At 34.7% G+C, this 18500-nt stretch overlaps 1 protein-coding gene across 1 annotated transcript in view; it reads left to right on the top strand.

Moving 5' to 3' along the window:
* Positions 1–18500, top strand: part of PLXDC2 (plexin domain containing 2) — a 438689-nt gene that overhangs the window by 282263 nt on the left and 137926 nt on the right. The window contains exons 5-6 of the mRNA XM_079773569.1: positions 5857–5979; positions 12604–12722. Coding sequence (XP_079629695.1) covers positions 5857–5979; positions 12604–12722 — 242 coding nt within the window. The remainder of the gene's footprint in view (positions 1–5856; positions 5980–12603; positions 12723–18500) is intronic.

Raw genomic sequence — 18500 nt, 5'->3', positions numbered from 1 at the left:
GTAATAGAGAGGCCCTTTATATAGCCAACATAAAATTCTACATTGGTAATTTCATGGATATAATTTGCAACCAATAACCAAGTGTAATTTGTTGCTTTTTGTCCCCAGGGGATGATTTTGTTGTAATTTGTAATCCCCAATGATGCCAATTAAGGCAATAGAATAAAGGAGTATTAATGTATATATTTATAATGTTTCATTATATAAAATAGATTTGCTATATTTTATCTTGACAGCTGGTTGCAATTGTGAAGGGGAAATCTTGGGTGATTGACAATGTTATAGGTTGTTTCCAAGGAGTCAGTGGTTAGTGAGCTCACATGAACTTCTGAAACTCTTCTGTTTCTTCTCTAACCATCTACAAATCCGTGTCCTCACCGTGAACTGTGCGGTCTACTAGCAACAGTTGTACCCACAGGAAGCCGGTTAGGTGAACCCCGTCATTGTACAGTTGCTGCTGGCAGACAGTTACATTACCAGATAACTAACCACAACTTTTAATTTTCAAGTTAGCAATTGCTGCCACATATGGCTTTGTTTAAAGGGCTGACTGAGTTACAAACAAGTATTTGTCTGGAAGGGAGTAGTCTATAGCATGTGAGAATATATTGTGATTCATAAAAGGGCATTTCTGTAAAATGCAAGTTGAATAACTCAATTCTTTATGAATAGAAGTGAAATAGATCATATATAAGGTTAATTAGGGATCAGTATGAAAACTCTATTTTCTAAGTCCTTATGGATCAACGACCATAAATTTCAGATCTATTTGATTAATATGTAAGGATCATAGTACACGTGTCCTGAAGGTGGCAATGGTGGCATACACCACTGTCATTTGCACTCTAAAAATAGCACTTATCTATAAATGCTCAGTGCCCTACAGGCACACGCATCAGCTCCAACCTTTCCTCTGGGATCAAAAATATCAACTGAACGATGATGAAGTAGAATATTTTATGTAGCTCTTTATACGTTAAACTTTCACAAGCAGTTATAGCCGCTCATGCTTGCTTTATTATTATGACACTTCCAAGTAAATGAAACAACCATTTACAACTAATAGGAGGTTAATATTTTTACAAGGTGCTTATTCCATCAGAATGTAAGGAAAGACATATCAAACGAAGAACGTGGGCATTGAGGCGTTCTATTACCTGTTGGCTTGCAGTTAGGTCAGTGGTGTGCCTTAACCCAAACTGCAATAATGCAAAGAAACGTGTATCATACCATTTGGGTCTGAAACATGACTTTGAAGCCATATGGACATCTTAGTGCAAGCCACTCAACTAGTATACATTAGACAGAGAAGACTTCCAGGTAAAAATTAGAGATGATTTAATGTATTGGTTATTTTCAGCAAATTTTATTTTAAGCCCTGTTTGAAGGTGCTTTTAATATATCAACTCGTTCAACTATTACAACTCAATGATATTCATGCCATTACTACTCTATTTTAACAGATTAGGGAACAGACACAGAGAAGTCAAGAACTTAGTCACATGGCTAAGAAATAATTTGCTTGTACTATTACATAAAGTCTATAATTATATGTCATTCCTACCAGTTTGAGTCATTTAGTAGATTGCAAAAAGAAACATAATTTTAACCTATTTATACAATTTTCCAATAGAAAGAACAGAGGATGAAGTAATATAATAAAAGTAGCAGGATTTGAGGTGACTACAACTTTGCTCTGCAGTGTAGGTGCTGAAATTTTAACAGAGAAAACTGGTCTTTTCCTACTCCTTGTTTAAGTATGAAATCCAGTGAGGAGAGCATATAGTTCTGGAAACATAATGAATTCTAAAATATATTGTAAAGAGGTCATAAAATTTGGAGTTAGAAACCAATTCTAGCCACTTGGCTTTGAGTAAATTACCCAACTTTATTATATGCCTCATTTAATGAAGGGAAATAATAATAATAATATTGTTTCCAAAGTTATTATAAGGATACAGTGAAGAGAATACATGAAACAAGGTAATTGGTAAAGGCCAGCATAGAGAAGATAATTGTTAATTTCACTCTTATCACAATAGTACTTGTGGTTAATAAATAAATAATTGCAGTTGATAAATACATAATTACTGAGGAGGGTTTATTCCTGTCAGAACTTACAATGATAGAATCCTCAAATGACTTGATAAGGCTTGCAGATTTAAAACTAGATTATTCAAGTGACTGAAGAGCTTCTACAGAAAGCAGCCCATGAGAAGCCTTCCAGGTACAAGAGCAAAGCTGTGATTACAGCTGAAATTAATATTGGACCCTAGGTTTACTAGTAAAGGCAAATGGAAACTCAGTGTGTTAGCTATCATTTGAAATTCAAAAACGCAAAACAAATTTGCTTCTCTTATTTGGATCTTTCAAATGGAGGTATCTTCTGGGTACCATGTTTTCTGAATAATAACAATTTTTCTGCAAAACTTATGACTGGATAAATGAGTACTATTTAAACTAGAAGCATATAGTGAGCAAAGAAGATGTGTGATTAGCCCTTCAAATGACTACAACCAAGTCTGAAAACACACACACAATACAAATAGTTTGCCTAAATTACCTCAAATGTGAAAGACCAAAATGAATGAAATATTTTTTTTTCTGTACTACGTGGTACATGCCCAGGACAGCTAAAAAATAAAAAATAAAAAATAAAAGAAAGAAAGAAAGAAAAAAAGGTAAATGTAAATAATATTGCAATAAGCATAGGGGTGAATACATTCTTTCAAATTAGTTTTGGGTTTCTTCAAATATATACCCAGAAGTGGACTCACAGGGTCATAGGAAGTTCCACTTTTAATTTTTTGAGGAAACTCTCAGCTATTTATGGTGCCAGGTGGGTACCTGAAATTCCATGGTGGGGGGAAGACATCTTGTAAAGTAGATGATTATCTAACCACTACATACAGCTGAAGCTAACACAAGATAATATTTGTATGTAAACTGTAATTGAAAAATAAAATTCGGAAGAAAAGAGGTAAATGTCTAAATGGGTGCTGTGGGGCTTTGAAGCTTTAGGACAGATTTATTGCATTCAAGGTCTCCTTCATTCGCACAGCTGGGTCCTATTCAACCCCTAGTTACATTTCCCTGCTCTCCGTGCCTGTGAGGTCTCTGTCCACTCAGTTATAACCAGGGCTGAAGTGACATTTTAAAACCTTGGGATGGAAGGACTGCAGAGCCCATCAGTGCAGCCAAGCATTTCACGTCTTGGTCACTAAGAAGTAACCTAACATATTAAAGGAAGTAGATTTCAATATGGCTGAGGAACACGAATTAGCAAAATTAAATTCATTTTGTGGAATGGTAGGGTATTTGCCTCCTTGGATTGTCTCTCACATTCCTCTTGGTGGTGGTAGCGGTATTGGTGGTAGGAAATTAATAGTGGTGGCCTATGTGCTAGTCGTTAGAGCAGTTGTTTCTTGTTGATAGTAGATGCACCACCTGTAACCGTGACTGTTATTTATTTTAATTTTACAAAATAGAAGAATCAAGGATTGCAATTATTGCTTTTACATACTAACAAAATCTTTTATATTTTTACTTTGTTCTTTGGGGACAATTTAAGACTTCATCTTTGAAATTGAGGAAATTTTCATTCTGGAAAACTTTTTTTCCTGATGAAGGAAGCAACAGTTAATGATTCCCATGATCTGAAACTGGGTGTATAGAAGGTGGAGAATAACTTTTTGCCAAATCTGTGTAGGAACATTCAGTGACAAATATATATATATATATATATATATATATATATATATATATATATATATGATTTTAGAAACTAACAGTAAGAATTGAGCATCTGAAATCATCGATGGTAGTACATTTTGCATCCCTTTTTTTAGGAATTGCCGATGCTTTTCTTAGAGTTGTTTTGGAGAATGAATTTTGTATTGATTTAAAATCACCTTACTCCTTGAGTTACTGCATTCTCTACTCTTCAAATCAAGCAGTTTCTTCTATTAGCACCTGGAGAATATAGAGAAATAACTATCCAGAGCTACTGTCCCTGAAAGAACATTTGCAGAGTATAATTTAATTTTTTCCTTAAACTATCAGACTTTTAGAATTTTTCTATCCATTTTAATGGTGAAATTACAAAGGCATGTTGGTGAGGATCAGAGAAAAAATAAATCATAGACCTTGAAAAAATAGTTACTCTTCATCTTTATAATTTTAAGGATGTGAAATTGGGCTTTGAACTTCAAGAGTGTCTCTGAAAATCTACAGGGAAATAAAATAAAAGTAATGGCTGCATAACTTTATGTAACATCTTTAGTACATTTGAGCTGCGTAAAATTGCAAATGGACAAAATTCTCTTCAAGGCATAGGAAATTTATTTTGACAGCTATTACTTATCAACTAAGAAACAAGATGTAATTATTAAAATACATTTTAAGACTTTCTTAATTAAAATACATGTTTAAGGTAAATAGTTAGAATTAAAATGTGCCTTTGATAAAAATTTAAAAAGAAGTAAAGGAGACACTGCTAGAAAGACAAATGAATTTCAAAGTCAGTAACTACAGATTTAATTCTCCAATAATTCCAGTTTATAATTTGAAACAATAAAATCACAATATACAATGAAAGCTTTATTTGGATCATGAAGTGAGATGACAAAAGTTTGAACACTTCTAGAAGTTTCAATCCTACCCAATTTTGTGTTTTTTAAATCTTGCTTGTTTTATCAATTATTGTGAAAATTAAAAAATGATTTACAATAGCCCCAGATATCTAGTTACCTTATGATTGCCTAAACATTACAACTGCATTTTCACAAATAACTTGCTCTGGATTTTATTTTGTAATTGTGTGTGTGTGTGTGTGTGTGTGTGTGTGTGTGTGTGTGTTTGCACATGTGAGTGCCCACTTACATATATGTTCTTAATTGTGCATTCCTTAGATTAATATCAAAATGAGTTCTCATTCCCTGAGCTGACTCTCCTTTTAGACCTAAGACTTGGAGGCAAGAAACTAGTATAGGATTAACAATTTGTCATGGATAATCCACAAAGTAAATAAACCAAGTGTGAATAACTGAAAGTGGGTAAGGTTGTAACATCAGAGCTATTGAAATTTAATTCAAGAGGAAGTTCTCCATAGTAAATTTCCTCTCATTATCCAACTGCTAGCATAGGCCGCCACTGATAAGCAAAGAGGCCTTGTGCAATATCAGTGTTTTTACCATCTTATCTGCAAACATATAATCTTTATCTTTTTGATGAGATGCTAGTATTATAAAGAATTGAGTAACCTGAGAAATGTGCAAGTTTTTTCTTGGGTGTTTGACTTCCCTTCAACTTTGAAAAAAAGTCTGACACATTTTCTCCGTTTTAGTAATGGAGAAAGATATGAAAATATATATGAAGATATGTATGTGTAGCTTCTGAAATGGCCTAAGCTGAGATTGCAGTTTAAGAAAATAAAATTAAACATCATGAAAGTACATTCACTTGTAAAAAATATTCACATGTTTGGCTAGTGCTAAAATAACAAGGGATTAATAATGGCAGATTGAATGCTGGAATTACTGATAGTACTATACTAATCTTTTCAGCCTAATAATCTCTTCCAGATAATAGTCACTTTGTCCACAATTACAGTTGTTCATAATATAGATTTTTGATTTGACGGTCTGCAGGGTGCTACCAAATCCTACACAAATGTGTTACTTAATCCAGACCCAACTATTGTTGAGTAGACATTAAGACATTAATTTTATTCCTTTTTTTTGTTTGTTTTTAGCTGCTATGATATTTTCAAAATAAGACTGCAACTGAGTTGGCGCTATTTTAATTAAAATTGTATCTGGGCTGTTTCTTAACATTTTCCTACTTTTCTAATTATAGGTTTCATATACACTGGAGAAGTTGTACATCGAATGCTGACAGCCACACAGTACATAGCACCTTTAATGGCAAATTTTGATCCCAGTGTCTCCAGAAATTCAACAGTCAGATATTTTGATAATGGTATGTATTGATTAGCCTATTTTTTACTGAATGCATACTTTTGTTTATTTATTTTTGGGGTCTTCTTTTTTTAATGAAATCTTTATTGTTGAAAGTATTACATATGTCCCTCCCCCCCCCCCCCCCCAATTGGTCCCTCCTAGCCTGCCCCATCCCCCACCCCAAGCCTTCACCATGAATGCATACTTTTAAATGGTGATCATCAAATTTATATTAATGTTGATGTAACCTGGAGTATTTTGTTTAGTTTTTGGTAGATTGATTTATAAACTGCTCAGTGCAAATACCCTAAGATGACAAAGTTATACCGTAACAATTAATATGCAGAGTAAATATATAGTCAAATGCCACTCATTTTATTCATTCATTTGATTGTTCAACAAATGTTTAGTAAGACATATTAGACACTATAATAAATGAGTTGCTAAACAGCTCCTCAAACCAAGAAAGTACATTTGATGCTATTTTCAGTAAGCCCCTGCTATTAGAAAAACTAAATAAGGATAATTTGTTCTGATCCTCAAGTAGAGGCAAGTGTCATAATACATTGATATTAAATTTTCAAAACTTATGAACTTTATATACCACAAGATGAACATGCCTTTAAAAAAATATAGGGTAGTGAATACTTAAAATACATGTAAGAAAATCTAGTTTTCCTGCCCAGGCCAATGTGGCTCCATTGGTTGAGCATGTCCCATGCACCAAAAGGTTGCCAGTTCAATTCCCAGGCAGGGCACATGCCCAGATAGTAAGAGGCATGCAAGAGGCAGCAGATTAATGTTTCTCTCTCACATTGATATTTCTCTCTCTCTTCCTCTCCCTTCCTCTCTCTCTCTCTAAAATCAATTAAAAAAAAAAACATTAAAAGAAAAAGAAAGAAAATCTACTTTTCCTAACTTTAAAATATGAAATAGAGCCTTTTAAGGTTTATAATGTATACTAACAACAATTTATCCCTAATATTTCTCTTGGGAACATATATATACATATGTGTGTGTGTGTGTGTGTGTGTGTGTGTGTGTGTGTGTGTGTGTGTGTATGTGTGTGTATAAAAGTCTAATATGCATATTGTCCCCACGGGAGTTCGACCGGGACCACCAGGGGCAGCGTGGAATGAAGGAAGGCCCTGGCAGGCAGACGGAAGGCCCTGATCTGCCCTGATCGCCAGTCGGGCCTAGGGACCCTACCCTTGCACAAATTTTGTGCACTGGGTCTCTAGTATAAAATTGTCAAAGAAAATCTATACTATGTCACAAAATGCTATTCAAATCTAAGTAAAAATTTAAGGTCCTGAAGACAGAAATGAATTTTCATGTCTACATCTTATTGAAGGCTTTAACTTTAGTAGAGAAAATAGGAAAACAAGAGTTTGCTTGGAAAGTTAATAAATAATGGAAGTACAAACTTCCAGTTTTATTTTGTCATCAGCATGTAAATTATAGCATAGGGTATAGAGTCAGTAATATTGTACGATGAGGGATAATTATTGGACATATTGTGGTAATCACTTTGTAAGGTATATAAATGTTGAATCACTTTGTTGTATACCTGAAACTAACATAATATAGTATGTTAACTATAAAAATAAATTCAAATTAATTAATTGTGTAAAAGATGTACATGTCCATACACTCTATAATATAAAAATAGTATTTTATTTGTTCAAATAAAAATAATATCTTTTAAAATAATGGAAATATTTGGTGTGAACAAAGCTAGTTTTACACTTGTCTTTATGATCAAGGAAGAAATTCACTAGTGGGTAGTACAGACAAAATGGTGCAGTTGTTTGGGGGAAATGTGATCATAGTGCTAAAAGATAAATGATGATGAAGCCTTTTATAGGTCAAACTATCAAAGGAAGAAGGAAACTAAACATAGTTAGAAATATATTTTGAGAACTGCGTTTCAAACTATTTGAATAACAACAAGGTGTGTTCTAATATTAATAACTCTGAATGTTAGCCATAATAATAACTTCCACTAATTATTTTAATAATTGTTATATACTTTATTTTTTCTCTTTGAAAAATTTTATGAGGTGTTCTTGGTTGGCCCTTTGAATATCTCACCCCACTCCCTCCAGCCTGCAAGGTTTCTACTGAAAAATCCCATGATAGCCTTATGCAGATTCCCTTGTAAGAAACAGATTGCTTTCCTTTGCTGCTTTTAAGTTTCTTTCTTTGTCTTTAAACTCTATAATTTAATTATAATGTTTCCATGTGAGTCTCTTTGATTCATCTTGTTTGGTATTTGGGGGCTCCCTGGATCTGGATGTCTGTTTTTCTCCCCAGGTAGGGAAATTTTTCAGACACTATTTCTTTGAATAAGATTTCTGTCCCTTTCTCTCTCCTTTATCTTTCTGAGATCCCTCAAATGTAAATATTGGTCCACTTGATAATGTCCTATATGTCTCTTAACCTATCATCACTCCTTTCATTCCTTTTCCTTTCTGCTCCTCTTATTGGATGAATTCCACTGCCCTGTCTTCAAGAGCATTGGTCCTATCTTCTACTTAATGCAGCCTACTGCTGAACCCCTCTATTAAAATGTTCAGATCAGTTATTATATACTTCAGATATATGATTTCTCTTTAGTAGTTTTTCATACTTTTTCTGTCTTTGGCTGAAATTCTCACTTGGCTCATGCATTGCTCTTCTGACCTCAGTGATCATCTTTATGACTTATTTTGAACTCATTTGGGAAAATCATTTACCTCCATTTCATTAACGTCTGTCCCTGGAGATCTTGTTCTTTTATTTGAAACATATTTCCTTGTTTATTCATATTTCTTGGCTCTGTGTTGGTTTCTGCACATTAGATAAAATGCCACCTCTTCCATTCTTGTCAGAGGGGTCCTGTGCAGGGGATGGCCCCTTCAATCAGGCAGGCAGGCTGAAGCTCCTGGTTGCATCTCAAATGCTTGTGGTTGTCTAAGACATCATCTTTGTTCTCAGTAGCTGAGAGTGTTCTAAGACCCCCCAGGGTCCTAAAGGGGAGCTCACAGTCAGCACCTAGGTGCAAGCTGATTTGTTGCTGCTCTGGGGCAGCAGCTGGGGAAGTCTGCAGTCAAACCCCTCCCAGGGAGAAATTGGGGGACAGGCATTTTTGCCTGCTGTCTCTGCACTGTGTCTGGAAGTTTAATCCTGGGAGTGCTTCTGCCCCCATTTCAAAACTTCTTTGTTTGCTCTAATCTCTGACTTGTAAATGCAAGCCCTGCTGGCTATCAGAGCAAGGCAGTTTGTTTTAGGTGCCCAAACCTCGATGGCAGCCATACAATTTGGGGCACTCCACATATACAGTGCTCCTTTGAGATAAGTACTGGCAACTTGGTTTTACTGTTGGAGTGAGCTGCAGGGAGAAGGTGGAGCAGTAGATGAATGCTACTTAGCTGCTGGGTCCTCATGCAGCAGCTTATAAAATATGTGGTCACATCCCTTAAATGAAAAGACTGGGGGATGGGCATTTTTGCCAGCTCTCTCTGCGGAATCCTCGGGATGGAGGGGCATAGCCATGGCTAGTGCACAGAGACAGGCCTGTCTGCTACAAGCCTGTGGAACTCAGCAATGCAAACCCTATTGTCTATCCAGCTAGCTATCTGGGGGCCTGTCCCGCGGTGACTCCACAAAACTGGGTGCCAGACTCCTGTGTAAGCTCCTTCCAGGGAGGTGCTGGTGGCTTGTTTTATGGTTGTCGTGAGCCAAAGGGGGAAGGCAGGGGAACTGCCTCCTGGGTCTTTCGGGCTCTAGAGAGGATCATAGTCAACACTTACATATGTGCAGTTTCTTTTTTAAAAAAATTATTTTTAGATTTTTTTTCTTTATTGATTAAGGTATTACATATGTGTCCTTATCCCCCCTTTCTCCCCCCGCCCATTCTTGCACTCACCCCCCTGGTGTCTGTGTCCATTGGTTAGGCTTATATGCATGCATACAAGTCCTTTGGTTGATCTCTCCCCTTTACCCCCACCCTCCCCTCCCTTCCCTCTGAGGTTTGATGGTCTGATTGGTGTGCAGTTTCAATGTAGATATTTTTTCAGTCACCTGATGCATAGCAGTCACTCAGCTAGTTTCTGGATTTCTCTCAGAGGAAATGGCTTTGTGTGTAGCTATGTAATGTCAACATAAGAAACATTCAAACTTGTGAAGAATTTGTTTTTTAGTTTATTTCCGCCAAATTTTCGGCAAATGCCGGGAAGCAGAATCTCAACGGTTGAGATAATGCTCTGGAGAATGGCAGTTTTCACCTTGTTTTATACATGACAATCCAAAGAAGTGAATAACCTGGGTGATGTGGCTCAGTTGTTGAGCGTCGGCCCATGAACCAGGAGGTCGCAGTTTGATTCCCCGTCAGGGTACATGCCCATTTTGGGCTCAATCCCCAGTGGTGGGTGTGCAGGAGGCAGACAAATGATGTTTCTCTCTCATCGATATTTCTATCTCTCAATCCCTCTCCCTTCCTTTCTCTAAAATCAATGAAATATATATATATATATATTTTAGAAAAGAGGAGATGTAAATGGATTACATGAAATCCATTGGCGATAGATTAGGGAGTTAGGAGAAAGCAAAGTGGAGAAACTCTGGGATTGATCAAAAGTAAAATGATGGACACATATTTCTTTTACTTAGGTGGGTGCAGGACAGTTAACAGTCAACAATTAACTCAATAATAATGAGGGGATTTGTGCTTTCTGCACAGTGGGGCCTGTGCTTTGAGGGGTCCGGAAAAAGGAAAATTACTTTGACATTCCAACGATATATGTTATCCTAGATGCAAAAAGACAATGGACCGGCTCAGTTAAGGTAAAGATTGACCTTTGTCGGGGAAGATACTGGCCTAGGACATGACTATCCACCATAAACTACTTTTAGTTTAAACATTTTTCATTTCAGACCGTCCTTTGTGGTTACTTTAGGTCTCTGAGTTTGCCAGGCTGCCACACAGACCCTGAGCTGGTCAGGTCAGCATGTGGCCCCTTTTCATCCACAACAGTGTGTCCATTGGAGGAAGGAAATTCAGGAGCCTCCTATGTTGCCATCTTGGTCAAAAGCTCTCAGGTTAAGTTAGACTCAAAAGCACAGTAAAGACAGTATTCTGTTCTGCATGGATCATCCGATACAGCAATTAGCTAGGGAAGAGTCAGAGGGAAGAAATGCTTAGGATAAGGTATGTGGGAAGGGGTGTGGAGCGTCCATGCCCGCTCTGGGCATGACTCTCCCATCACCTCCACATCCTCACCAGCCCAGAAGCTCTCTGTCATACAATCTTAATTTTTTTCTTTTCTAATCAGATATTTACAGACCTGGAAGACTGGTTTTGCTCTTTTAGTTCTGTGAGTTTCATTTTCTGTGTAACATTTTTTGACAAAATGATTTTTTAACCAAACAGAAAATCCAATACTTAGAGCTAAGGAAAAATATTAGCTGCTCATTTGTTTTCTTTAAAAAAAAAATACGGAAAAAACAATGTAAGTTAAAACAAAGATATGAATTCTCATTGGTGCCTATTAAACTGTGTTTCAATTTATATTTCATGTTAATAGTTTTATCGTAAACACTGGTAGATTGACTCATTAGAACATGATATATAGCACTACAGATTTTTTCCCAGTGTACTTCATGGAGGCTTCAGAAATCTTAGCCTGGGGACCTTTAAGCTACCTTGCAGCCTTCTCAAAGCAATACAACAAAGACAGAACTGCAGGCATTATGAATCAAAGAAGAATATTTCCATTCATGTTAAAGGAATTTCTTCAGCATGGAAGTGTATAATTCTAAGTCTGGACAAGCCATTTTCAGGTCTTTTATAAGCAATTCTAGCTTTCCTGAATGTGTGTTCCTTTCTCTCTCAGCATTTGTCAATTTATTCGAAATTCATTCAAATCACTTGGGCTGCATTTTGAAAGTGGCTCATGAAAATTTATGCAGGAAATACCCATTAACATTAATGAACTTCCTAAGGCAAAATCCCCTCATACTGGGCTCAATATTAACCTCAGTATGAGGTTAGATTTTACCAAATATTTAGAGAATACCCAATTCTTTAACAATATTCCAAATGCTATTTTTTAAACTGGAAAACATTTCTTTTATCCATTCTCTCATTATTGTTTTAACAGCAGATATTGTGGTCTTTAACCCTTAAGTTCCATTATAGCAAAATAATGAAGTGTTAACATTTTACTTAAAGAGATATAATGAATGAATACTTTTAAATAATGAAAATACATCAGTATGCCTTAGCAAATTGCATTCATGCTGAAGTTTTAGTCTTCTTAACAGGAGATGGCCAAAATCCAAACTGTAGAATAATACTCAGAAATTTTTAATTTGATTTAGATATCATCAGTATCTTCATTGTCATCTCTAATATCATCAAACTGGATTTAATCATCATCTCCAGGACCAAATGTATCTATGTCATTGATTTTAGCATGTTCTGAAAGCTCACCATAGGCCAAATGGTATTTCAATTACAGAATTCCATTAACCATATCAAATTTAAGTAGCACAACTACTAGATTTGAAGGCTAGATCCATGATTTTTGTGAAGGCTCCACCCAAAATTGATTGATACGTTTTTCTCATTGTGTTTCTTCTGTTCTGATGGGGTTTTCAGGCACAGCACTTGTTGTCCAGTGGGACCATGTACATCTCCAGGATAATTACAATCTGGGAAGCTTCACATTCCAGGCAACCCTACTCATAGATGGACGCATCATCTTTGGATACAAAGAAGTAAGTGATGTATTGAAAATTTATTTCACCCTTGACTTTGACCACTATCTATTCTTTCCTTCAAATGTCAAGAAAGAGACACTTTATAGTAATGAAACTCAAATAATTTTCTCATCTCTTGGTTTCTTTACCTTGATAAAAAAAAGTTTTTAATCTACTGGATAGTACTGATTGTTAATTCTTTGTGTGTGTTTTTTAATATTCTTAAATCATTGGCATTATAATCCATGAATTTTATAAAATTATTGAATAATTATATTCTAGTAATATTATAATAAAATAACTCTAAGAACAAATATTTTCAATTTAGAATGCAATTGTTTATATATATGTGTTGATTTTTGCCTTGTCAGTTTCTGTGACATTGTTTGATTCTACCTCCAAAAGTAATAGTAAACGTGAAAACTTGTATGACTCAATGACCCAATACTGAAAGCGTCCCAGGACGGCATTTCGCCCATGGTTATTGCAAGCAGATAGGAAAGATTAATTAGAGGTCTAAGTGACAGGAAGAACAGGGAATTTAAACGTATGACTTGTTTCATTTTACCAAATTGACAAAGTAAACAATGGAAACTTACTAAATTGTAGCTTAAATTTAAGGAATTTCTAAGTTAGAATAATAGTATGTTTGATTTAAAACTCTATTGACAATGTAATTAAGGTCTATTAGACAACCTAAAATTTGGGGAAAGAAGACAGTCTATAAGAGTAACGTTCCAGGAACAACAGATGTGGTGTTGTAGGCAGTCATTAGGCAGGAGAGACTTTCTGACAATGTGGATTGACAATGGGCACTATCAACACATGGACTGATGGGTATTTATAATGTACAGGCTCAATATCTTATTTTAGTTGAACAGTTACTTTCCCTTAGGAAAGGAATCCCTGGCTATTAAGAGGAATTTGACAATTTAAAAAGGATTCTGAAATTGATCAGTCTTCTGAAATTTATCTTTTCCATAAAGTGAAGGGTAGTTATATTTCAATTAAATAAGCCAACTTTTGGAAATTTCATAGCCAGGCTAGATGTTTCTACTCCTTTGAAGAATTCTTGCATGTGGAATTAATCATTTGCTTGGGGCAATAATATCAATAGATTATAGTATAGGATCTGTTCTGTTCAGTGCTTCTTTATCCAGAGCTATGTTTTCATATCATAGCCCACCATATTCTTATACCACTCCCTGGAAGCTGAGAAAATATAACTCAAAGGGACTTATTCAAGTTTTTGTTACAATCTAGAATACTGCTGGGACTGCAGAGAGATGTTATGGAATGTGAGTTTTCAACAGTTTTAGCCAAGAGTGGTAAAGTTTCTGGAAAGATGCAGGGTCAGTAAGTCTAGAATCTTAAACCTCAATAACTGTAGCCTTTGGCAAAACAGAGGTCTGTGTTCCTATTGTGGTCTCTCTCTCTAGTCTTTATATCAAAACTGCCATCTCCATTTACACTGTTCTCAATGGGTGTCTTGCATTGAAGAATAATGGTTTATTTTTCCTTTTCTCTCTTTACAGCAGGTTTAGTATTTTTAAATGTTTTTTTCTTTATTTTAATCAAAGAAAAAATTATTATGGTTTTTCTGTTTGGAATGGGGAATATTAGACTGGTAGGCAATTATAACACTGTCTTGTTGAACGTCTGTCCTTCTGAACTCAGAGTTCTAAAGGAGTCATTACATTTCATTTGTCTTGCTCTCCTTTCTCTCCTGGTTAGAAAGCAGTTTCTTACTTCTTATTCTACCTTTTATTTCCTGATAATTGTCATGAATTTTATTTTGTAGAGGCAATTTCTCTTTGTAAAGCTTGCCACAATGAATGTACCTGTGCATTTGGGATGAGATCCAGGTGTTTCTGCCACTTCTAGAAAACAATATTTATAATCATGATAGCATAAACTAGTTGCTTATAGGATGTACTGTCCTTGACAGAATGCTTTCACATACATTATCTTTTCCAATTCTTCAACAATATCCTATATTCCTAATATTCTTAGTCCTCACAAAGGTGCTGGCACATAAAAGGTGTTTAATAAATGTGCCTGACTTAGTTATGGAATTAGATCATGCACAATTAACTATATTTTATAGCTAAACAGACTGAGTCAGAAAGGTTGAATGACATGCTTGAAGTTGCAGAGTTAATTGAGAGCAAATCCAAGGCTAAAAACCTTAATTTCAGTGACTCCAAGTGACCTCAACATTTCCCCCCAAGGTGATTATGTGTAATAATTCACAAATGTATCTCTCATTTTTTAAATAAATATTTGTTACTACTTAGTGTTTAATAATTCTTTTATGATTCCAATATATTATGCAATTTTAATTCCACAAAATCAGGAGAAGTATTTCTATTTAAGTTACAGAGCTAACAAAATCATGAGAATATATAAATATAAGGAGTATCATTTTGTGTTCCTATCCAAGTTAAAGTTACAGAACCAAAATTATAGATAGAAAGTAAGTACAATTTTTTCTTCAATAAGTTGCTTCTAGCTGGTAATGCCAGCTTTGTTTTATTTTATTATATTTTATGTAAGAATAAAATAATTTGATTTATGCAGAAACTACCAATATTAAGAACTTGGTTAAACTGTAGAGTAAAATTATTATGTCTTAAAAATTTATTAATTAATGATGCATTAAATAAATTTATCGAAACAAATTTTATTTTATTACCTTCAAGTGATTTATTCCAGTAGCTAATTATCTTTCTCTTAATAACTCTGGATGTACTCATAGTAACCACTCTAATGACCTCCAATTCTGTCATGTCTTATATAGTGTCATTTCTCTAACAAGTAAGTTTTAGAGTGCAAAGTAGATAATGATCAATAAATTAGAAAATACATTTGCAAGATTCTCATAACAATCTTGCTTTTAATGGGACTGAGAGGAAAGTCCTACTGCTATCTAAAATGAGTGATTGCCGATTTGCTTATAGCACTCAGTGTTCCTTCACCAAATTAGCAGTGTTCTAACCACACTTTACATAATTCTCTCCGGAGGTTATAGCTCTGTACTATTCAACCAAAGATTTGAGATTCTCTTTTAAGTTATAGACCTTTGTTGTTACACAGCTGTTAATTTTCGTTAACTTCAAAAACATAGTTTACTTAGGATGAACCCAAAGCCAAAAAAATGTGTCCTCATTTTAAAAATGTCCTCTCAAATGATCAGTTCTTCACTTTAATGCACTTTTCAATTTAAGGATACCCATATGTTTCTTTTGCATAAATTTAATTATCTCATGAAATTAACCATTTTATCTATTTTCTTAGATCTATTAATAACAGTTCTTTTAAAGTTTGTTGCAGGTAACTCTAATATCTAGATTTCTTATGGGTCTGTTTCCAGTCATCTGCTTTTTCCCCCTCTGTAGCCTTTTATTCATGGCTCATGGCTTCCTAGGTAATTTTTTATCAAATGCATTGCTTACAAAATCCTAAAGAGATACTGTGAGGTTGTAGATGCTGTTTTCTTCTCCCAGAGAGGGTCTACTATTTTTTGTTTGGATGGAAAGAGTAATGCTATGCAGTGCTAAGCTCATTCTAAATCGAACACCAGTGCTTGTAAAGGTTGTATAGTTCTGATTAGCCTTTACCCTTCCAGTCTAGTCCTGCAGGAATTTTCACGTAAGGCCTGGGTGCTTACTATGGACTTCTGGCCTCAGTGGCCCTGAACGCATGTATTTTCTTCAACTCCATGAGACTGCCTGCAGTTCCCGTCAGCTTCTCAGTCTTTGAACCTGGCTTATGCATTGCCGGATGTCTTGTTGGGAAGGTGGTGTTGGGTTTACTTTGTGATTTCCTTTCTCTGGAATCATGGCTTTTCAAGTCCTAGCTCTCCGCTAGCTACCTGATACCTTCAACATATGTTTTCCACGCCTTATTCATCTTTCCTGCTGGATCTCAATAATAGAAATCATCTTATACAAGTTTGTCTGCCATAACCAGAAGTCCTGTTCACTTTTAATAACAACCTCCAAATTTGATAAGTCTAGCACTTATTGAGCTCTTCAAAGATACCAGGCAGTTATTTAGTGCTTAAAATTTCTCTCATATAATTCTCACAGAAACCAAGGGTAGTTACTTTTATAATTTACAGAACAGGAACCTGAAATACCCAGAGAGGTTAAGTAACTTTCCCAAAATTATGAAACAAAGATTCATTTGAGGGAATATGACTCCAGAGCTTATAGGCCTAACCAGTGTAACGTACACACTGCCTCCCTCGTACACACTGCCTCCCTGCAAACTTCCTTGTACAGAAATGACTGGACTGCTTCATTGATGTCATTGACAGTCTTTCCTGGTTAGTGATTAATATACTGTAACTCAGCCACCGAGAGCACGGGGTGAGAATGGTTTGCCTTCAACAGCATTTATCTTATTTTATTAAATTTGTAAAGGAAAAGTAGTTGTACATAGATTAAAAAAATAAAAACATGCATTCTTTCTTAAATAAATGGAATTTGGAAAACTGAATTCCCATGTCCTATTTTGTTAATAACTATGTATGTCTCTGGGACCCAGATTCTTTATGTTACTTTAAATTGTTATTGAGTAGTGATGATTGTTTGATTACAATAAATGTAGACTTGAAAATTTTCTTCCATTCATAATTTAATAAGGACACTGCATATTCATAAATTGTTTACAAAAACATTAGAGATTTGAAATCAGACTTTATTACAGTCCTTGATGCTATCTATCCTATTATATTTTTAAATTCATTGTTATTTTAGATACAAACTAGGGAAGGATGTAATTCTTTTTGTGTCTTTTGCAAATTTGGTAATTTTTTTTTACCACCTCATAGTGGTCATCAGTTTTGGACAATTCAATTAAAAAAAAAAGTGTTATGTAATCTTTCTACCTGGTGAAGTGGGAAATCAGATAATACAGTCCCCAACTGAGAGCCTAATTCTATGGGTTTTCTTGGTTGAATAGCTTATTGTCTCCTTCAGCAACAAATTTTAGAGGTTGGTTTAGTGGAACTTTATTGTTTATTAGGTAAAATCACTTTTTAATGTATCATACCATTTAAGTATTTAAACCTAATGTTCCTTAGTGTAACATTTACTGTTTCTATGGAAGACTGCATAGTTAATAAATGAACAGTGCCAAAGGTTGTAGGTTTAAATGGCATCTTTAATGCTGTTTTAAGACTATTTCTCTTTTTTAAACTGTAATAACCCTTCACTCATGGTAAACATCCTTGAAAGTATTAAAAGATGAACACTTGCTAGCTTGTAGAATTTATGGAGAAATGTAATTCAAGAGAGTAAGAGAAAGCCAAAAAGATCTGAACAGTGAAACAATCGCCATTAGTAAGTAATTTAACTTTTATATTTATTACTGCATGTCTGAGAATGTTTGCATGTGATAATATAATAGATATGCATCCAAGAAACTTTATAGTTATGTGAGTAGAAATATTTATATTTACATGTATATTTTATTTAAATAACATTTATTTTAAAATTTATTTAATGAATGTATGATACCAGATTGAAAAAAACCAGATGGCATAAAATGCTGATTATTAACTCTCAAGAAGGAATTTTAAGGAAAATGTAGACACAGATGATTTTATAATATAGCACTTCCCTGTATTTTAAATATAAAGTATAAAATTTTATCTACATGGCTTTATGTAGCATCTAATTCATTCAGATATATTTTTATTTTAGTTATTTCATACATACTAATAAAGTTCCAGATGTTTTCATTTCTTTTTACTTTCCATCTTATAAGAAAATGACAAAAAAAAAAGAA

The sequence above is a fragment of the Cnephaeus nilssonii genome, assembly GCF_951640355.1.
Source record: "Cnephaeus nilssonii genome assembly, chromosome: 1".
In the NCBI taxonomy this organism is placed as follows: domain Eukaryota; kingdom Metazoa; phylum Chordata; class Mammalia; order Chiroptera; family Vespertilionidae; genus Cnephaeus; species Cnephaeus nilssonii.
The sequence above is the reverse complement of the archived record's forward strand: the minus strand, read 5'-3'. Positions and strand labels throughout refer to the sequence as shown.